Source organism: Camellia sinensis, chromosome 10 (genome assembly GCF_055761805.1).
Source record: "Camellia sinensis isolate YWXY chromosome 10, ASM5576180v1, whole genome shotgun sequence".
Classification (NCBI taxonomy): domain Eukaryota; kingdom Viridiplantae; phylum Streptophyta; class Magnoliopsida; order Ericales; family Theaceae; genus Camellia; species Camellia sinensis.
Genome location: NC_138970.1, coordinates 52,506,692 through 52,530,126, shown reverse-complemented (window position 1 = coordinate 52,530,126; position 23,435 = coordinate 52,506,692). Strand labels below are relative to the sequence as shown.

Genomic DNA, 23,435 nt, shown 5'->3' with positions numbered 1-23,435 from the left:
TAGTTTGGACTAGTCACTACGGATTCTGAATATGCACTAGGTCGAATGGTCAAAAAGGGTGTCCCGGTAAAAATCGGGGTTTGTGTTCCCGTCGTGGCAGAGCCCGCAACCGGTCAGCCTTATGGCATACTTCTCAACGCAGGCCTCCGGCAAACCGTTCAGGAATAGCATACGGTAAACACGGTGTCCTAGGCGTATCAATGCAAATGCAAATGCAATGCAAAGAGACACATAAGTATAAACAAAACAAGATATCATGAGTTCGAGTCAAGTTTTCTAAGTCCCCAGTAAAGTCGCCAGAAACTGTAGACGCGCTCCCGGGAACTCCCTGAATATCCGCGCGCGCCTGCGAAGGCGGCGCGAATCTCGTCTTGTTCTCTGAGCTACTACAGTTCGGACTCAAATGTCACGGTTCTGAATCTAATCTCACAATGTGCGATGTGAGACCGATAAATCACCAAAGAGTTCAAATCTGGCAAATCGTTTTGAAAAACTAATTTTTATAAAGAAGTGCCAAACATGAACTGCTTTGCCAGATACAGAGTCGCCACCTAAATATTTTATTTTGGGGGGAATTTAGGAAACCCTGACTCGTGCCTAAGACCACGTGTCTGTCATCACCAAAGTTGTCTCGGCTCGGGAACTTGGGTACGATTGGAGAAGGTCATTTAATGAGCACCCCCGCTCGCTCGATCAAAGATCGGCCTGTACTAAGCAGGATATCTTGTTTTTGAAAACACATGTGTTCTTATTCCGGTTATTTAGCTAATCTTACTATGTGATGCGCACAACACACAAGTATAGACTAGATCGCCTAATTTGGAACAAAGCATTGCATATCCGTTTGTTTGGAAAATGGTTTGAAGTTTGCTACTCGCAAGTAGGCTAAAATGTGAATTTTAATGAATTGTTCCAATTCAGGTAATCCAACCTTCATCCACAGGCATTCAGGCAGTTATAGCAAATAAGCAATTAGCTTCATGACATGCTTTCATGGCAATCAATAACACACATGCAGTATGCTAAAGCATAAACACTCACAGTGTAATCCAAGCCAAAACAAAGAACTAGTAAGAAATGATGCATGATCCTAGTTCATGTTAAGATGGCTAATGCAACACATGCGAAAATGCAGCTAAAATAGGCTCGGCTATTCTAAGATGGCACGTGAAAATGCAGATTGATAACATGTATTCAACTTGGAATTGAAATACAATGCAGCTAGTATGATGCGCCGAGCCCGGTGCATGCAAAACAGATGAATGGATGCATGCATGCAAGCATAAGGTATGCTAAATGAAACATGCCCTAAAACTAACCATCGTAAGTGATTAATTAAAAGGGAGAAATAAATGGGGGTTGGAAGACATGCATCACACACACGCACACTTATTACAACAGTTGACACTCTCGACGGAGGGACCGAATAAGAAGCTAACTAGCTAATCTAAGCTAATTAAAGTACTTATTACAACACAATTAATTGATTAATCCTAGTTAACTAATTATAGCAAAACAAATTGAAATAGCTAAACGCATTAATTATTTAAAGGGTACAAAACAAAGCAAAAGCTAGCTATCTAAGCATGGCAGCTAATGAAAGCGGTAAAACAGGAGGTTCTCGGGGAGAGAAGACTAGATGCGTGCTCGGTTGCCTCGTTCGGAAATCCAATGCGATGTCCCGATTTGCCTCTGTTTTTATTTGTTCTTAGCAACTTGCACCAAGCTCCAGAAAGCTGAAGCTTCACCTTGGGAGTCCTGTGGGAGGGTGGCCGACCACTTTTGGTCTCTCCAGACACCTGCCGACCACTTTTGGTTGTTGAAAAACCAGAAAAGTGGTCGGCGAGCTAGTTTTTCTGGCTGGCCGGCCAGTTGTTGCTGCTGAACTGTAAGTTGCTGCAACAGAGAGCAAGAAAGGGAATGGTAATGTATTTGCAAGATATGTGTGCACAACCACCCTCCCTATCATGTCATTGACTCAGGGGAGTGTAGTTGTCGACCCTTGGGCCACCAATCACGCATTTCAATGCATGATGGCCGAGAGGCAAAGTTGCACAATTCAATGTAAAAAAAAATGAATGCACAAGTAAACACATAAAGCCTAGAACTCTATCATGTATGATCAAGAGCCTAGGCGACTGAGAATCGAGGCACGTTTCATCACTTTAAGTATAAAACGTCCCTCTTTTCCCGTGTTTGGACTAACACCTATTCCAAACACAATGCAACACATAGCATAGCATGCTCAATGCAATGTAATGCAACCTTAGCATGCAAACATGCAACTATATGGCGTACACAATGCAACTAGCAACCTAGAATACACAATGCAAGTAATAACATGGCATACATAATGCTAAATGTGAAGAACTAGATGGCATACTCAATGCAAGGCAATCATAGGGTTCTTAACACAATGTAATGCATGCATGCACAATGCAATGCAACAAGGGCAACAATATGCAATGCAACAAGCATACAACAACATGCAAGCCATATACTCAATGGACTTAAACCGAAATAGACAAACCTCAGTCATGCCCAAAACAGAGGCCATAATGCTAAAATGAAGGCACCGAAAACACATACAAGCATGCATGCCAATTGGCTCACCAATTAAGGCATTAAGTTGCAACTCTCAAGAACACTTTAAGAGTGAAAAGCGTGGAAGTGTAACAACACTAAAGGCACTGAAATTAGACAAGAAATGATGCCAAATCACTTAATCAACACAAGCAAGGCATGCAAAGGTCCTTAAAGCTTAAGACAAACAAAGAGGACTACACATGAGGCATGCAATACATGGCACAAATGCATGAACTAAGCATGGACAGAGCTCAAGTAGGTTGAAATAAGGGCCTAAACATGCTGAGACGAGGGCTCAAAGGCCTAGGCATGCAAGCATACGAGCTAAGGCATAAACTAGGCAACAATGCATAACACTCAAAGGCACTTAAAGCATGATTGAGGTAGGAACATGACAATGCTAAATGCTCTGAAATGTCATGTTAAATGATGCCAAATCATGTACACAACACAAATGAAGCATGCAATGGTGCTCAAAGCTTGAGGCAAGCAAGAGTATTTGTACTACAAGTATACAAAACATGAAGCATGTGACCAAGGCAACCCAAAAGAGTCCTAAAACATGTCAAAATGAGTCTAAAACATGTATGGAAGGATGCCAAAACAAGCTAGCATGGTGAGCATGAGACACAATACATGCAAGGCAAACAAGGTGGATTACACTACACCTATTAGGACCAAGCACAGAATGACTTAACCAATAAAAATCAGAGTTATATCATGGCATAATAACCCCAAATAAGCATTGAAATAATGGCTCGCAGGCTATGGCATGAAGGCATACGCAATGGTTCATGTTAAGGCATAAAGGGGCCAACCCTCCAACGCATTGAATGAGTGACAAATGCAAGTGCATGGCCATGACACATGGACTGAAATCACATAATAAATGATGCCAAATCATTGAAATAGTCCAAGTAAAGCATGCTAGTGGACTTGATGCACAAAGCTAACAAGCTAGATTGAACCAACGCTATACAAAACAAGTCATGCATGGCCAAAACAACTAAAATCAGACCTTTAGCATGTCAAAACATGGACAAAAGCTTCATGAAGTTAAGCCAAAAGCATGCTAGAATGACATGTTATAACATGATGCATGTTAGGCTATTTCATAGAATTGCATTACAAGTGCATGGAGCATGCAAGGGCTAACCAAACCAAACCAAAACATAGTCATGACATGGCAAAACATTACCAAAAACATGCTGAAATGGAAAGAAAACAAGCTAGAATGACATGCTACTTCATGAAGCATACAAAGCTAGTTTGTGTGATTTACACTACAAGTGTATTAACCATGCATGGGGTGACCAAACCAAGCAAAAACAGTGGTATGCCTTAGAAAAATAACCACAAATAAATGCTAAGAACAAGCCAACACAAGCTTATCAAAGGTGCTTAAACATGAGGCATATGAAGCAAGTAAACACAATGCAAGGAGAGGGGATGACCCTCTCTTATTTAGGACACCAAAACCACCTTTCTACCACTGAAAATCCTCTAGATTTTAGTGGTAGAAAGGTCATGCAAAGGGTTCAACAAGTGCCTAAAGGGGTGGCTCAAAACAAGGCTTAACAAGGCCTAAGAGGGGGTAAATCACCCCAAACGAAAAAGTGACCTAAAACAACTATTTTAAGCACTTAAAAATGGAACTTTTTTCAGTTATAAGTTAAGCTCAAAATAGCATGAAAATAGGCTCAAAAGCTTAAGCAAGAATGGGGGTTTTAAAGGTCAAAGACTCACCCTTGAAGACCTTCTTTACTACTGCAACTCCAGCAAGTTCTTTGAGCTTAAATCAGTCCAAGAACACCAAAAACAACTCCTTAGCACCTCAGCTACCCAAGGATGGTGTTTGAGTGTGTGTTTGTGTGTTAAACTAAGACAAATCTACACTTTTGAAGCACAAAAATGAAGAACCAAGCAAGATAGATACAAAGATATATGTATCTCTCTAAGGGCAATTTTCTGAATCTAGAGGAGGGAGGGGGAGCTTCCCTCTTACAGAAGAGGAAAGGCAAAGCTTCTAGGAGAAGCTAAGCACTAAGGTAATCCCTCCATACACGTGTATGAAGGATGGCCCAAATGTCCTCCAGCTAGCTGGAGGAAAATATCTCCAAAAAGGTGTCAAAAAGTAGCTGACCACTTGAAATGGTCGGCCTGCTACTTAAAGTGGTCGGCCGACCACTTCAAGTGGTCGCTGAGAGTAACAACTGGTCAGCCATGGTGGGGGAGGGCCCAAGGCATGAAAGAAAACTAGTGGTGTGGTGGCCGACCAGAAAATGTGGCCTAAAGACCAAGCAAGCCAATTATCCAACCAGAAAACTGGCTGGCAGAAGGAAAAGTGGTCTCCCACCCTTGTACCACCTTCCAAACAAGGAAAACAAGGTTTGTACCAAAAATAAACCAAAACGGATGGAAGACGAGAGATTGGGAAGCAAAGCACGCGGCCGAAAGCCTCGAAAACTAGCTGTCGAGCACCAAAAGTGGTATGCAACCACGAAAGTGGTCTCTCGGATCACAGTTTCCTCTAGGCAGAGGTAACAAGGTGTGGTTCAAGAACCATGCCAAACGGAGAACGTTAAGCGGTCCCAAGACAAGGCACGCGGCCAAAGGCTCCAAAAATCGAAAATTAGCCTCCAAACGGAAAAAGTGGTCTACGACCGCAAAAAGTGGTCTACGACCACAAAGAGATGATCTACGAGACCTCTCCCTTCCTCCGAGAAGAGAAAACAAGATTCGGTCTACAAACCGAGCCGAAGCACAAAAAAGTTCAGAGGCCCGGAGACAAGGCTCTCAGCCAAATCTCCGGAGACTCGAAACAAGCACAACATGCACCATCACCGAGCGCTCAATCGATGACATCTGAGTTTTAAGGTCGGTAAAAAATAGAGTGTCTACAGTACCATCAAGGACGGATCTAGAACCTAGACTTTGGGTAAAAGTACATGTAATTAAGAAAAAGTAGTAAATTTTTTTAAAGCATAATATTAATTTTTACTAGCACCAAAAAAATATATATATTAAGGAAAAAAACCCCATAAATTAATTTAGTAATATGAATAAGGCATGAGGCATAAGGCATTAGGCATAGTGACAAGGTGTTGTCTTTTGGACCAGAGAAAAAATCCTTATAAATGAAGTTTGTATAATTTATGGCTAGAGTCCTATAATACTATTAATTAGATATTCTATGGCTTTGTTTGGTTATTTCAGTTGGATTAAAAAAAAGTATAAAAGACAAAATAAATTAATAAGATAAAATGTCACATTTAAACTATAATCATTTTATATTTTCTCTTACAAAAGTAAAAAAGAAACTAAAAAGTTTTTGCTAAACGACCTTTTTAATCCTAAATTAAAAAAATTTTAATTTCAAAAAGCTAACTAAAAAAGTTCTTGTCTAACGGCAACTTTATCAACATAGTTAAGTATAAAAATATGACATGTTGTTGATTGCATTTCCTTTTATATTGACTTACAAAATTTATAATTGTTACGAAATGTTGTGTTCGACCCTTTTTATTTTTTGTAATATAGAAAACATATATAATAATATGTTCGTCATCAAAACCTCCAGAATCCCATATTCAAACAGATATGCCTGGTTGAATTAATACAAGACGAATTAATATATGAATAATAGGATTATACATTTCAATAGCCAGCATTAACTTTTATGAACGCGTTTTTTAAAATGTCATGTCAAATATAAACAACATTTTTATTGGTAGAGAATGAACAAACCAGGATTAAGGTAAAAGAATAAGTAAATTAAAGTATAATATGTAGACTAAATATAAATGAACAAAAAATATGAATAAATAAGGACAATAACAGAAACAACTCAAATCAATATATATATGAAACAAATTAACACAAATAACAAATACAAAGGAACTAATATTTAATAACACTTGACTAGAAAATTATTTTTAAAATTGAAATATAATTAATTTGGGGGTAAAGGAACTAATATTCATTAAAACTCCATCCGAAAACTATTTTTAAAATTGTCATATAGTTAATTTGGGATAGGAACCTTTGTGCTTTTGGAGATGTGAAATCTTACAACTTTGAAGAGAATTTCTTAAAATTTTTGGGGGGTGTCATCGCCTCTCTATGCTCCTCCAAAATATATCTTTTGAGTGCCATGTCAATTGGGATAATTATTTAATAATTCTAAAGTATGACATAATATTGCGTTCTTAATTAGTAACATAGTTAAGGTGGGACAATATTGATCTATTTTTATTAAATAGTTAAGAAGTAAAGAATAACCCACTGAACATATTTTGTAATTTTTCATTCATCAAAACATTACGTTCATAATGTTATGTGATATTTCAGAATTACTTAATAATTTTCTATTAAGGAAACAATAGTCTACTTACCATGCATTTTGCCCACTCTGAGCTTACTCTAGATCTACCTTCATAATTTAAACCGTTCATCTTATAAGACTTGTTAGAGAAAAAGGTGATTCGATTCTGTGACTATTGATATCCGATTAATTTGATTTTTAAGTATGAATAATTTAGTTGACGGATCTTACAAGATGAATGTTTTAATTAACCACTCAGGGTGTGTTTGTTTGGACGGACTGGATAAGGGAAGATTGTAATTCATCGGACTGTTAGTCCTGAGATACATTGTCCCTAGACTATTTGGTTGGACTAGATTTGTATCTTATGTTTGTTTAGTCAGGGGATTAGATATCTAGATTGGACTATTTTTAGTGAATCCAATGTTTGATTGGACGGACTGGATAAATGTCAAAAGACTATTTTGCCCTTGTAATTTATAATTTATATTTAATATATAATTTTAAATTTATAATCTATAATTTATAATTTAACAACACTAAAATTTTTTAATTAAATTTATAATTTATATTTTTTATTTAATATATAATTTTAAATTAACAACACTAAGAAAATAATTTTATGTAATATATAAATTTAATTTTTTAACAACACTAAAAAAATTTTAAGGCCATAATTTTTAATTTATTATTTTTAATTAAATTAAATTTATAATTTATATTTTTTATTTAATATATAATTTTAAATTAATAACACTAAAAAAATAATTTATAAGTGTTCAAAAGACTATTTTACCCTTTTCCAATTGTTTATTAAGTAATAGCATGAGGGTAAAATGGACATTTCACACATTAGTCCTATGGGATACCAATCCTATGAAAATAATCCCACCTCTCTCCCTAGGATACAATAATCCCTCATATGAGGGACTAATATTCAGGAGGGACTATTAATCCAGAGCGAAAAAAATTGAACTAAACAATGAAATATTAATCCGGATGAACTAATAATCCAATATTTGATGAACAAAATGCACTGTGCAGTAAACATAGAAACTGAGTCCTATTAATCGAAGCCTAAATATGGATTACTCTCTATTATGATATGAAGTGATGAGATAAAATATTATTGATACATGAATTATGGAGATGGATGGTCAAAAACGCTTTTTTCCTATTTCATTATGAATGAAATAGAATATTAATACAGCCGCCCCCTCATGACTGGACACTTTTAACTCGCACGGTGACTCGTTACAAAAGAGTGGTTTGGTCTATATATTCTTAATATTTCTAATATAATATATTCACGGTGGTTTGGTCTATGTACTCTTAATACTTCTAATATATGTGAAAGTTCTATGTATTGACGAGCGTAATTTGTGGAGGTCTCTCATATTGGATTTTTACAAGGTGCAAAGCTTGCTCCGTGTTTAACTGAGTTTCTTAAAGCTTATTGGTAAGATCTTGTAGTGGATGATTTAAAATTGTCTGCGATGAAATGAAGTGTCAATTGATTCAACATAACATATAATATAGTTCCTCTCTCCATGTGGTTAGTTTTCCAAGGGAAAATTTTTGGAGTGGGTATCATATGTAAAAAATTTAAAATTATCGAGATATTAATTTATAATTATGTTTTAATTTTAAATAATGAATAGTAATTTCAATTAAATAATTAAAGATAAATTGACATAACGATATAACATAAATAAATAAATAAAAAAATCACCATTGAAACGTCTCTAATTATGATGAAAAAATCATGGGCTAAAATAAAAAACAATCCGCTAAGAAGATATAAAGAAATTATACACGTGTAACCTTAATTACTTAACGAATCCACGCGCCGAATTGAACTGACTCAAATGTGCCTCTTCTATTACCGTCTTTACCTCAGAATAGTCTTACCTAACGTTGAACCTATAACGCTGATGTCGAATTCATGACGATGAGCCACTCCGGAATCTACTAAAACTTCAGGCCCAAGTTTTTTGAAATCCACTGAAGAACGCTTCTCTCTTTTGTGAATAAAAGAAAACAAACAAACCCCTTAATGATGTTAATATGAAATTCATAGATCCATTGATTACTCTCAAATCATCAAGGAAACACTCATAAAAATACCTTCCAATATAGAAAATATTGGTAGCTTTGCTCTCCCAGAATTTGGACTACTTAAACCTTAAAAACAACAAACGGCGCACTTTATAGTAAACTAAATCGCAAAGACTACTCGAACGACCACTTCATCGCTTGAGTGAACTCACTAAAACACGTGCCCATCACTCTAGCCAAGACTGCACCGCTCGAGCGCAAAACGGATTCTTTCAGATCCCCGTACATAGTTAGCGAAGTTGCAAACATGAAAAGATCAAGATCACAAACTTCTCTGTATAGGCATAATTTAGGTTGGATTCTCATCTAAACACTCACATCCTTACTGAAACAAAAGAGCAAATAAAATTATAACTAAAAGAAGTTTTGTCAAATGAAATTATCCATTACAAAAACCTAATAATATAGATTGGAGTGGGAGAGTTAGAGTAAAAAAGATGATTCCTTACTTTTTTCTCCCATTCAAAATCATGCATGAAACTTTCATCTTGACCTTGAGATGTGAATCATCCAAGACAAATTAGAATGACATATTCCGCCTGATCAAATCGGGGTTTGAAACCAAACTCCTCCTCAAGAGGATAGATAGGGCAATCAAGGTGGGATCCAATGTAGATCCAACTTTTAATTCACTCGTGGGATTTGGGCATTAAGGTGGGATCCAACGAAGATCCAACTTTTAGGTGTTGTTTGGCAAATTTGGCTTTTTGGTTTTTTTGAATTTTTTAGTCTGGGACTTTTTTGTTCGTTTGGTTTTTTTGACTTTTTTGCATTAGAATGACAAAATTGCCCTCCACTTGAAATTGATGTTTTTTTTGACTTTTTGTTTGTATATGGGCCAATTTGGTAATTTTGTATCAAAAGTTAAGTGTTTTGTCATTTTGTGATTTTGTGACTTTTTTTGTCCTTATATGCTTATTTAGTCCCAATATGTTTACCAAACGAGGGCTTAATTCACTCGTGGGATTTGGGCAGTCCAGGGGGACCATTGTGGCTCCCCTCTTCATATTTTATTACGTTTTTTTTTTCTTTCTATGTTAGTATTTTGGATAAATTACATTTACTTTTTTTTGAGGTTATACTTTTAATACAATTATATTGACCTTTCTTATTATTTTAATTCACATAATACTTAAAACTCTTTTTTATTAGTAATTATTTAGTAGTATGATTGAAAAAAATAATGTTAGCATTACTTTTTAACTAAAATTATTCTCGCTCATTTTAACCATACAAAAAGCGAATATAATATAATTATGTCAAAAGTATGAGACTAATTGTATTTTTTCAAAATCTCAAATGACGCAAGTGTAATTTATCCTAGTATTTTTGTAATAAATATTACGTATAAAGTTGCGATAATTTGTGATTTGTGATAGTTTTGCACATTTTGTAACTCAAAAATATTTTGATGAAAAAATATGTATTACTACCACAAAATATATAATATTGTCATGTAATTTCAATTCTGAATCACAAAATTGCAATCCAACATCATTAGTCAATTTTTTATGATGAAATTATGAACTATAAGTACAACCAATGTCCCATCTTAAAAAAAAAACAGTACCACCAATGAGTCTTTAACATAGTTTAACCCTATTTAAATTTCATTGTATCATATTAAATTCTTATTACACCAACAACCACTGTCACATTCAGTTACTAGATTCAGATTCATTTTCCCAAACTGTAAAGCCTCTCTCCAACTCTTCCATGGAACTTCTTCTGCTCACCCTCTTCCTTACTCTGTTCTCTGCACTCTCAGTGTCTTCCACACAAACCATAGTACAAGGATTCCCAACCTTAACCCCCCAAACCTCCTTATCAGTAGAAAAAGAAACAGACTTCTTAATTTCCCCAAACAGAGCATTCCCCTTCTGGGTTCTACAAAGTGGGCACAAACGCCTTCTGTTTCTCAATCTGGTTCACCAATTCCCTCAACAAAACCGTTGTCTGGATGGCCAACCGAGACCGCCCCGTTAACGGAAAACAGTCCCAGTTAACCCTCCGGAAAAGCGGCAACCTGGTATTAACTGACGCCGGTGGCTCGGCCATGTGGGCCACCGACACGTTCTCGCAAGGACAAGTGGAAGTCCGGCTTCTTGACACCGGGAATTTAGTACTAGTGACAAACAGTGAGAATGTGATCTGGCAAAGTTTTGATTATCCTACAGGACACCCTTCTCCCGACACAATTGCTTGTCAGGAACACGACGTTGGTGTCTATGAGGGGACGAGGTACGTACTTGTCCGGGTACTATAAATTTAAATTTGATGATAATAATGTACTGAACCTTATCTATGACGGTCCTATGATTTCGAGTATTTATTGGCCTAGCACCTTGCGAGAGACTCTGTTCTATTTTGGCAGAATACCGTGCAATCACTATTAGATTGACTTTTTACGTTTAATTTTTTGCGACTGACTATTTAACGGTCGCAAAAAAACAATATTTGCAACCGCAAAACAGACGGACGTAAAAAAATAAATGAATAGAAATATATTTAATTCAAAACTATTATTCCTGTTTCTTGTTTCTTTTATTTATTTTATATACCAATGCCCTAGCCCCTTTCACTCTCACGACATTCACAAACTCTCTCTCTCGCTCGCCATAGTCGCAGCTCCAGTGTATGAATCTGTCTCTCGGTCTCTCACTTTCTTCATCACGCTCTGTTTCTATGATCTTCAATTTCATTTTCCAACTCGAAATTCGATTTTCTGAGTTGAATTTTCTCGAGAAAGTTACAGTCTCTGTGAGATTTGATCAACAATGAAACATAATATTGTTGAGTGAAATTAGGTTAATTGTTTGATCGAGCAAAAAGAAAAAATAGAGAGATGAGAAGCACGAACAACAATGCTCTAGACACGATAAGCGTTATTGCGACTGCCATCGCGTTAGCTGGGACTCAAGCTTCAGTTTAAGTAAACAATTTGATTCGAATTTGAACTATAATTTACGTTGCTTGTTGTGGTTGATGATTTGATTATCTCAATTAGATACATGAATCTCTCGAGTTTCGATTTCTAATTCTAAGTTCTGTATAATCTGAATATCTAGGTTCAAGCTTTGTTGATTATCTATGTTACGTTGATCATTTCACTTTGTTTGATGTAGCTTTTGGAAATTATATTATATTTGTTTGATGTAGTTTTTGGAAATTAGTTTTTGGAGCAGAAGCTAGTATGTCTTTTTATTTCATAGATTTTTAAGTTTGCAATTCTCTCTAGTAAATGTTTTTCACGTATTATCATTAGCAATTGCACCTTGCACCAAAAACCTGATCAGTTTTTTCCTTCTCCTTGGCCTCTTTCAGTAGTTAGCGACATAAAAAAGAATGCACAAGAATTGTTGGTGAAAATTTCAGATTCAAGTAGGGCAAAAGCTAGAGTTTGAAGGATGTGTTAGAATCAGAGCAATTTTAACCTTCACATACATGTGGAATGAAATCAAGATAAGTGGTGTAAGAAAATATTACAAAGATGATTGGACAACTATACTAGGCTAGTAAGATACATAAAAGTCGAAAACAGATAGATAAGCTTCGATAGGATTGTTTACTGAAGTAGCTTACTCTGATAACAAAGAAATCCACTGATCCAAAATAGAAGTGACCCTTACAGTGATGTCTGTTGGACCTAATTTGGTAAGTATATTACTGATCATCATCTGTAACTTCCTTGTTCTTTTATTTATCATTGTATCTCAAATTAGCTCAAAATTCTGACACTAATGCCATAGGTGTCAACTTAGGCTTTCCCTCTTTAAAGGGCAATAAGCTTTGCCTCTGCCCTCTGCCTAAAGTGGACGTGCTTACGTATATACCTTTGTACTAGCATTTCAGGTTGAGGCAGAAATAGAAATTCAAGAACTAAAACAACAATGTATGATGTTGGAATGCACATCACATCCTTCCGTAGTATGCGCTGATGAAATGGCGATGGAGTTAGTTAATGATCCTGAATCGGATCTTGATGAGTTGATATATCTTGTCGGAGGATACAATGGTGTATCATGGTTATCGGCATTGGATTTCTACTCTCCTACGACGGATGTGATAAAATCTCTAAAGCCAATAAACCATGGCCATGCTTATGTCTCTATTGCATGGTTGAATGGTGAGGTTTACGTATTGGTGGTGGAAACGGTAGTTTGTGGGTCAACACAGGTATTAGCTTGCACTTTTTTCTCTCTGATTCACTTAAATATTTATGGCACTAACTTTGGAAATTTATTTCCATGAAGTTTAATCATATGATCCGGCCAATAGCTAGTGGAATCTGCGACCTTCTTTGAATGGTGAAAAGGGTACACTGCAAGAAAATCGAGAATTAGCGGCGTTTATAAAACGCCGTTATAGGTTAGAAAAACGCCGCAAAAAGATAAAACGACGTTTATAATAATTCGTCGATGATGCGGCCATCGTTGTATCTTGTGACGTTTGAAAAACGCCGCTAAAGACTTTAGAAGACGTTTTCTAAAACGCCGCTAATTATTTACAGCCGTTAACTATGCACGTTAAAGGAGTTATCTCTGACGTCATAATGACGACATTTCGCGACGTTTTAAAGAAAAATGCCACCATTTCTTTCATATTTTGAAAAAAAAATGAAAAATCATAATTAATGATCTTTTAACTTTTGTTCAAACCAAACCTATATAATCCATCACCATTCTCAAAATATATACCATAATGTGAATGAGCATTCATTTTTCAATTTTCCATAAAATAAATAAATAAATAAATACAACCCCTTTAAATACAATATGACAATACAAAATCATAAAAATAATAATATTCAGTGCGCTCTCCAAATTCTCTGAAAATAACTTCATCCACAGTTCTCTTCAGCTTCATCAAGTCATCAATCATCTTCACCAAAATGACGATTATATACCTGAATCATCCAATTCCATTAACACAACTTCAATAAACTTGAATGGTTGAAAAATATACATACTCTTGCATACCATGTCAAGAAGGCTAGAAAGATAAGAAATTATGAAATTTGCAAGTGCATGTACAATGAATTTTTTTTTTTATTTATATGTGTACTTTGAAGTTGCAAAATGGGACTAAAAGTGTACTGTTAAGAATTCAATCCAGATCCTCTTCAGCTTTAGTCTCCATGCATGCAGACAAATGATACTTTTTATGTACACTAAGAACCATGAAAAGAATTCCCACTCACAGAATTCGATATATAATATTGAGTCTACGAAGAATGTACCCTCTGGATGCTGCTGCAGAAACAAAAATTGGTTCCACAGGGCTGCATTTTAGATCCAAGACACTGCAGTACACCAAATGCATGAAGATAAGCAGAAAGCAGAAAGTTAATCACTAAACTTTTTTTTGAGCAGGTCCAAATTATCCAATCATAACCTTGGAAATGCTTCAGTTGTGCTGAGAACGCAAACAACTCTCTTTGCATCAACATTCCATGCTTTAATGCCTCAATCAACAGTGCCTATGAGAAGCTTTTGGCCACCCAAAAAAAATAAGTTTAAATTACAACCATGAATTTCTGGTTTTAGACAATCAAACATCATTCCCTAACATGAAAATGAATAAACATGTTCATATGATGTTGAATTACATACCAAACGGTCTGATTTACAATCCCACTCAAGTGACATGATCTCTGCTCCACAGTAGATGGTCGCATTTCTTGATGCTGGAGTTGATGGGTCATATGTCCATATCCTTTATCATAACAAACAGAACACGTAAGGCAATTGTGGCCACAACATGAACTAAACCTTATACGAGGCCTCATCTAGTATGCGTCCAATAAATGCACCACCTCTAAGGTTTGATGGAATCAAAATGAACTACATTTTAGTACACATCTGTTCCAGCCACATTAATTTCAATTGTCAATGCAATAAAAATAAAAAATAAACAAACAAATGACCCAGAAAAGCTTCTGAAATTCTGATCAAAGAGTGATATTATGAAAATTCGTTTAACTACCCAGCCAAGTGCAGAACACTTGGAGGCTAACACCTAAAATGTATGGTGTCCAGGTCAATAAATATGAGCAGATTGAAGGAACAAGTTAATAGTAAGGGCACTATTTCTTTCTTTAGAAAATACAACTAGTTTATCAGCCTCCCACATTACTCTGCTGGTATAGGTAATCTCAGCATGTTAACAGCTTTCATCATAAATACCTGACAGTACCATCCACAGAAGCACTGGCAATATTGTTTCCTGATGCAGAAAAGCGGCACCGACTGATTGGACTTGTGTGGCATAAAAATGTCTCCTATATTATGTTATAGAAAGTTACACAGACATCAAACATAAATGAACAAACAAATGCAGTAAATAAACAAGACAAATATGGACAAGGGGAGAACGAATTTCAGTAGCAAAATTTTAGTGAGTAACACCAAAAGCCATAAATGGTGTTATAAGCCATATAACCTGAAAATCTACTTTCACTTCCGAAAATTCTTCTTCTCCAGCCATTTCTCTGCCAGTTTCTGCAACAACACAATCAATATTTATTTTCAACAGTTATCTAGGAGAATTAACATGAAGCTATTGTCCTTATTAGTAGAATAGAAAATTTCCCTATTTTTGTTCAGAAGAAAATCATCTGTGAAGCACAATAATGCTATGTTGCAGAAGACATGTCCAGTGCTTGCACAAGTCAAGCAAGCACTGGACACTTTCCAATATAATTTTTAAAAAGGGAAAAAAAATCCTATAACTAATAAAGAATTGAGTAGTAGTATATGTTAAAAACATGTATATGGAACTCTTTCCGATGAAAAGAGCTTTTTAGGATTTGCCTTCCAAGTAATGCAATTGTTAATATGGAAACTAGAACAAATCAATCAATTATATATTGGTCTCTTGCGAAATAGAAATATGTATACAAATAGAACTTAAATTCTACATATTGAGGTGTTTTCCCCATGCCCACCTGTTCAAAATTGATGTGTCCATATCCCGTAAAGTGTTGTGTTTATGTCATGTCTGCGTATCCTTGTGACAAATGAGCACTAAGCTATCGCTCGTTTTTATTCATATATAAACGAGAGAATGAATGCAATCATGACTTACCAATATAAAAGTCATCCCGAAACATTTCAAGGATATCACTTGACCCACTCTCTCTCAAAATCCAACCAAAAGAATCACAACATAAAGCTAGGAAGAGGTCCAAGAGGCCAAGAAACTCTAGAACATATCAGAAATACCAATTATAAATAATTTCTTCAGCAACATAAACAAAGCTTATATGAATAACAGTGCAAGCAATTGTGTCATCATATAAATTAGCCAAATTTGCCAGTACCAAACTTACAGCCATGGATTGGTAAACATCATAGGGTACAAGATGAAATTGACAAACCAATAAATGGTTCGGCATCTAAAAATAAAACACAGAGATTCATAGAATTTCTCTAGACTCAGAAAAGTGAGAAAGGGCAATTTTACCATTCTGTTTCTATTTATGTAACATGACAGTCTCCCCACTTCATCTTCCTCCCTCCTACTCTATATGTCTCCTATCTCATACCACTCACTCTTTGTACAAAATCTTTAAATGGTCACTCTACCACCACACCTCCAAATGCCAACAAACAGAAAGGGAAAAAATAAATTAGCCACTAGGCTCTATTATGCATGACCAAGTGTTAAAGTTACAAATAATATTTCTAACTGTTTTTCCAATAGCCCATACAATATGCCAATACCAAGGATATATTTGTCCACCATTACTCAAGTTACCATGACTCCCTCAGCATCTTGCTCTCTGGCAAGGTCTTGAAGAAACCAGGTGGCACTTCTATTGTCGGCAACTTCAAGTTTCAGATCTAAAAGTTCAAATATCAAACTCTCATCACGCGCAGGGTCCGCAAAAACCTCCTTCAAACAAGCAATGAATTATTACAACACGAAGTCAGTCAACAATTGAGATCCAAAAAGAGTGATAATGAAACTGAAACAGACACAACATCATATGAAGGAAACAAATTGGAGAACTATTAAAAGAAAAATGCATCAATAACCTGATGATCAGGGACTTGTCGAATGTTGCACACATCCTGCAAGTCCAGCAAAAGTTCATCAGTCAATGGCCTTGTCTAGTGTTCAAATATTAATGAACCCTTAAATATGTATACATAGATATAAGAACTAACCTGAAATCGAAAAGGGAATGTGCTGGCTATTGCGCCACCAAACAAGGGACGCTCGGCATGGTAATCTTCTGCCATTTTTAGCAATGTTTAGACCCAATAGCGCACTTTTCCCAACTAGAATCAAAACAAAACACCCATCAAAACCAATTACACATTTGTGCACTCAAGACATTTACGAAAGTCATATTTGTTTTGTGTTGCACAAAGTCAGACAAATCGAAACGTTAATTTCTAAAATTTTGGTGAATTGAAAGTACTTACTTGTGAAGTGTAGAAAGCGGAGCAAATAGTGGGGGCAAAGAAGAAATCAAAGTTCCCAATTTTACTTTATTTTTAACTGTCAGATTTTAATTAGGAACCAACAAACATTTCAATTCGACACAACGTCAAGTTGAGACATGCCAAGTGGAATTCACGTGTAAGCTTTGTGTTTTGATTAGTATAGATGTTTGTTGGTATATTTGTTAGTATCCAAGGCTGGCTCTAAGTTCTTGGGGGCCTTAGGTGAACTGTCTTAACCTGGACCCTTTATTCATAATCACAAAAACAAAAACCAAAACCAAAAAAACCTTTGTGGGTAAAATGAAAAGTACCTACAATTTTATTTTTCATTAACATGATTTCATTATCAACTGAATCTGAGCTCTTTCTTTGTTTCTTGCCACTAAAAAAATTACCAAGAACTCCCACTTAAGATTGAATTAATTTTTTTTCTTTTTTTCATATCATGAACTATGCTTTCTAGGAAACATGATTCTATATAATCAATCCAAATTGAAGATAAATTTAACCCATAGATATTATCTGAAATTTAATAGGAATTCAACCCAAAATCCAAACTATATAAACACACATATGTAGTGAGACCATTGAATAAAGAGAAGAACAGAGAAAAAGAAAGAGAAAAACATTGAAAATTTCTTAGCTGCCTATTTGTGGAACAAACAAGAAAATCTATTTAAATCAAATACAACTGTAGATCAAAACTATTGAAGCCGAATTTATCCAAAAAAAAACTATTGAAGCCGAATACCTGAGAACTGAAAAATATAAAACAACCATACCTGAGAGAAACATAACCCTAGATCAGATCCAAATCATCCAAACCAAGCTCGAGCCATCGTTTATGGAAGAGATGAGAACCTAGATCGCCGATGAAAATCAAAACCTAAGCAAGAGTTTATTTAAATGGAACACAAATCCAGATCGTTACTTTGTAGTGATGAAAATCTCTGAATCTTGAGTTCACTCATAGTAAGTCTAGATCAAACTCGATGAATAACAAGCCCTATAATGAAAATCAAAACCCTAATCAAATGTAAATACAATAATTTTCAATAATAAATTTGAACATATATGAAAACTAGTAAATAAATACAAGATTGCTACCATGAAAGCTCTGTATCTCAAGTGAACTCAGCAACTCCAAATCACGAGCGATTGGATACCTGAATCCATAAAAAACGAAAACCTAGATCGGTAAAGATTAAGGGAAATCGAAAAATCTCGAAGGGAAACCGAAAAATCTCGAAGGAAAATATTAAATCCTAAGACCTAGTGCACAAATCAAAATCGAGATCCAGATTGAACAAGAAATTGTTGAGATTAGAAGCATTAATCTCTCTGTAGATCTATAAACTCGAGGAAGTCTTCATTGCTGTTGCATCCACGGCTCCTTAACCAGGGCTAGTGAGAGAGAACCATTTTAGAGAGAGAGAGTGATAGAGCCACTTGGAAATGTTTGAATGAAAAGATATGGGTTAAGTCTCTGTGAAGTTAAACAGACTTGCCTCATTGAGACAATCAAAGGGCATCCTATTAATTACTCTTTGAAAAGCGTGCCTGTCATTGAGATATGTCACAACGTTTTTAAAAGCGTCTTGATGGAAGCGCCACCGTAAGCAATTTTTTTTGTAGTGGTAGCTTAGCAGGTGCTACTCTAAATAACATAATTTTTGCAATAGGTGGTGCAAATGGGGTAGATTGCTATGCAGATGTTGAAATGTTTGATTTAGATGTTGGTCGCTGGATTTCTTCACGATCAATGCTACAAAAGGTAATTCCTAAAAATATGTTGGGCTGCATAATACCAGGTTACTTGAATTTGCTTGTAAGGCTTCTCGCTTGGCGCATATCTTGGAAGTTAAATCCATGCTTGAGCTTGTAATATTTTAAACTAAATTAATGAAGGGTATAATGTTTTATGTAGTCTTTATGTTGCTTATGATATATTCAGGTAATACAATAGTAGTTATTGATACATTTGATGGTAAGGGAACATACGGAATTTGTTTGCAGAACCAAAACATTAGAATACGGTATTTAAGGAATATAACCTTCAATATGGCTTTCTTCATGCTAATTGTTTAGATTGTACTGTGGTCCGTTATGAGCATTAATTATTTCTAGATGTGTGCACCTTGTATTATTTTAGCCATGCATCAGTTTTGCACTAAGGTGTAATGCTTGGAATGGTAATTTAACATCTAGGCTGTTGATATGCTTATTTTGTTTTTGTTTTTGTTTTTTCACCTTTTTAGAGGTTTGCTTTTACTGTGGCAGAGCTTAATGGTGCAATCTATGCCGTTGGTGGATATGATGGAAAGGAATATTTAAAGTAAGATATCAAATCCCCTTTATTTTTATTTCATGTTAAACTATATGTGAGTTGTGGCTCACTCGTGAATGCACTTAAAAACATGTCCATGCATTATTATTTTTAGAGGGCTTGAGTTGTGAAAATATATGGGTATGTGCACCTGCCACTTATTACAAAATTCTTATTGTTAACAACCATGCTTGCGCCTTGCTTGTAATATAATTTTTTAATATCTTGCCACTCTATCAGACTTGGATCCATTGTGCCTGGCTTTTAGATGAAAATCATGAACTGTTACAATTTCCCCTTGGTGAAGTAGAAAGAGTTTTTCTTGCTTGTGGTTTCATCTACCTCATTTATTAAATATATGTTCGGATAGGTGGAAGTTTTTTGTGATCCCTATAGAAGGAAATATATTTGTGTTGAAATTTAGAATCCAGACTCTATAGTGATTAAATTAATACCGGCTAGCCATGCTTTCATAGTGATAAAATCAATACCGGTTAGCCTTTTTTCATAGTGATAAAACTTTGAAACTTTATAGCTTTATGATTGCAGTTAAATCATTGCTAGCATGCTAGGTCTCGGAGAAATTAGAATTCTAAAATATTCCAACTTTAATCGTATGTTTAATGATGGATGCTAACTAGTTTCTCTCCATTTTTCCTCCATCTTGCAGCTTCTAAACTTAATATGGTCAAGGAAAATGGATTGGGTTTCTAAAAGTTGAGTGGAACATAGCTATTATATCGAGATGTAAGTGGTTCTTATTCAGCAATAATCAAGACTAAGTCTATTGTAAATGTGTCAAAGCCTACTTGTTGAAACAAAGAAGTTTCTACGAAGTTAAATACCCCCAGTCATGTTGAAGGTAATAATCTTAGTGTGTCTCGTTATTCTTATCATTTTTGTTTTGTTTTGTTTTTTGTCGTTATTGTCCAAATTCCTGTGAATAAGAACAAGAAAAAAGGCTACAAGGAGGAGTTGGAAGAGCGCATTGTATTGCTAATTGTATCATTTTTTGGCAAGGACAATTGGTTATCGACACTTTCTGTAGCTAGCTTCTTAGATTATGTATTTTTACAAGGAATTGCAGTTTGAATAGCATTTTTTAAAGCCTAAAATTACATATGGTTTTGCCAAATTTGTCTCAAATAAATGGTTTGGTGCTATTATTTTCAGATCTTATTTGATAGATTTGTTTCAAAATATTCGTTGGTAGAAGCTATTATTGTACTATTTATAAAATATTATTGAAAATTATTTGCGACAGTAACAAGATGGTCGCTAATACATTGTAGGCATTTTTTTTTCTTTTTTGCGACGGCAAAACATCAGTCGCCATATGTAGGTTAAGCGGTCGCAAATAGTTTGCGACTATTGTTTTGCGGTTGCAAAAAGTATTTGCCACCCCCACATTTGCGACCCCTATTTGCCGTCGCATGGGCCGTCACAAAAGGTTTTTTGCGACTGTATTTCTATTATTTGCGACGGCTTACAACGGTCGCAAAAAATACTTTTTTTAGTAGTGAATAGCTCCAGGATGGCATTTTTTAATGAAAGAGGAAGGTGTAGATCGAGTGATAATTTGAAGTTTAATGCATCAAATTTTGGGGTTGGGCCTAAAAGGCGGTTAACGCTAGATTATGACAGGATTTTGAGGCTGTATAGCTTGGATGGGGCGACTGGGCTTTGGGAGGTGACGTGGCAGCCCGGTGGTGTTGATGTTTGCAAGGTTCAAGGACTGTGTGGACCATATGGTTTTTGTAGGTACAACCCTTTGCCTACTTGTTCTTGCTCTTATGGTTTTTACAGAATTGACCCTTCTGATTGGTTCAAAGGCTGCTCGCCTCGGTTCAATCTGACTTGTAATTTTACAATGACAAATCAGCTTGACTTTGTCATGATCCCAAACATGGATTACTATGGATATGATTTGAGCACCTATGGCCTCGGCTTGAGTTTCGAATCTTGCAGGAATGCCTGCCTGATTGATTGCAAATGCCAAGGTTTCGTGTATTCGCTTGATGGAAAAGGAGAGTGCTTTCCCAAAAGGACTCTCTTGAATGGATTTCAAATGCTTGATCTTTCCAGGGTGGCTCATGTAAAAGTTCCAAGAGATATAGTGATCTCTCATAAAGGGAAAGTACTAAATACGACCAGTGATTTGAATTGCTCGGCTGCAGAGGTGATGGTGTTGAGTGGTGGCGGTTCTGGCATTAGGGGTGGTGAAGAAGACACAAAGCGAAATGGGTTCATGAAGTTACTAATTTCATTCATGGGTTCGGCAGCAATCATTGAAATGGTCTGCATCGGCTTAGGTTGGTGGTTTGTGTTGCGAAAACATGTCCATGAGGAACTTGTGAACATGGGTTACATTGTGCTAGCATTGGGCTTCAAACGGTTCACTTACGTCGAGCTAAAAAGGGCAACTCTGAACTTCAAACAAGAGATAGGAAAGGGGGGTTTTGGGACTGTCTACCGGGCAATTTTGGATAACCAGAGAGTCGTGGCGGTGAAGAGATTGGAAGGCATTTTGCAAGGAGATGCCGAGTTTTGGGCAGAGGTGAGCATCATAGGGAAGCTCAATCACCGAAATTTGGTGAAAATGTGGGACTTCTGCGTGGAAGGCGAGCACAAGTTATTGGTTTATGAGTACATGGAAAATGGTCGTTGGACAAACTCTTGTTCACAGATTCATCAAGTATTGCCTTAGACTGGGAACATAGATACACCATTGCTCTTGGGACAGCGAAAGGCTTGTCCTACATACACAAGGAGTGCCTCGAGTGGGTACTCCATTGTGATGTAAAGCCTCAAAACATGCTACTAGATGATAAACTCGAACCCAAGGTGACAGATTTTGGTATGTCAAAGCTTTATAGAGAAAGCCTTGACATGGGTTTTTCTAGGGTGCGCGTGTCACGACCCAAACCCGCCCCTATAGGTTTAGCATCGTAATCGGCCAGTAATCCATGGATTACCGAAGGCCTCTGGACAGATAAGCATATAATAAAAGGGCTAGCGGAAGCAAGTACATAAATATAGTTGTCCAATGAGCTGTGCTGACTTATATGAAACAGAATATTTAAAACTTTATATACATAGTCAAAAGTCAATCATACATTATACCCACACACATTAAAGTACTAAAGTACAACCAACAGAATTACATCAAGTCACATAGATATACAGGACCAACAAAACTTGAACACAGGACACTTCGGGAACCTCCACGTGAGGCACAATGGCTGGCTGACAATCGAACACAGATCCAGACAAAAAGTCTCCAGACTTGAACTCCGGAATGCTCACCTATACATATATATATACAAACAGTGAGATAAAGCCCAGTGAATAACATTAAGGTAAAGGGGTTAGTGAACGAAATCCGAACATATCATAAACAGAAAACGAATCATAGCATAATCATTCTCATATCAGAACATAATAATGGTACATCCCATAAAACACATCACAGAACGTCTTCCGACTAGAGTAACCGGTTCCGGATACCGATTAAACACATATCACCACAATGAAGTGGCTAACGAGATCTCGTAAACTTGTATGTCATGGACCCGCATTTTCATGCCGTCCCCCATGACTTGGGACTATCTATGGATGCCATAATAGA

The 23,435-nt window shown here is 36.1% G+C and overlaps 1 protein-coding gene, 1 long non-coding RNA gene and 1 pseudogene across 3 annotated transcripts; 2 read left to right on the top strand and 1 right to left on the bottom strand.

Annotated features, from left to right (window-relative positions):
* The first annotated feature begins 10,701 nt into the window (after positions 1–10,701).
* LOC114289525 (putative receptor protein kinase ZmPK1) overlaps positions 10,702–23,435 on the top strand; it is a 46,287-nt pseudogene continuing 33,553 nt past the window's right edge.
* Positions 11,629–20,909, top strand: LOC145801109 (uncharacterized). Of its 2 annotated transcripts, XR_014342012.1 has the most exons (5): positions 11,629–11,663; positions 12,881–13,204; positions 19,164–19,255; positions 19,762–19,816; positions 20,478–20,909. It is a non-coding gene; the product is annotated as an uncharacterized LOC145801109 (long non-coding RNA). The 2 variants fall into 2 exon arrangements; XR_014342011.1 differs by having other exon boundaries at positions 19,164–19,816.
* LOC145789222 (uncharacterized) lies at positions 13,706–18,958 on the bottom strand. The gene is made up of 13 exons (XM_082891375.1): positions 18,754–18,958; positions 18,589–18,647; positions 18,413–18,487; positions 18,264–18,342; positions 17,200–17,313; positions 17,068–17,103; positions 16,787–16,924; positions 15,470–15,528; positions 15,214–15,308; positions 14,641–14,743; positions 14,423–14,517; positions 14,268–14,330; positions 13,706–13,934 (listed from the first exon to the last, which is right to left on the bottom strand). Exons 5-8 carry the CDS (start codon positions 17,272–17,274, stop codon positions 15,484–15,486), a joined length of 294 nt encoding a protein of 97 aa, XP_082747501.1. The 5' UTR covers positions 17,275–17,313; positions 18,264–18,342; positions 18,413–18,487; positions 18,589–18,647; positions 18,754–18,958; the 3' UTR covers positions 13,706–13,934; positions 14,268–14,330; positions 14,423–14,517; positions 14,641–14,743; positions 15,214–15,308; positions 15,470–15,483.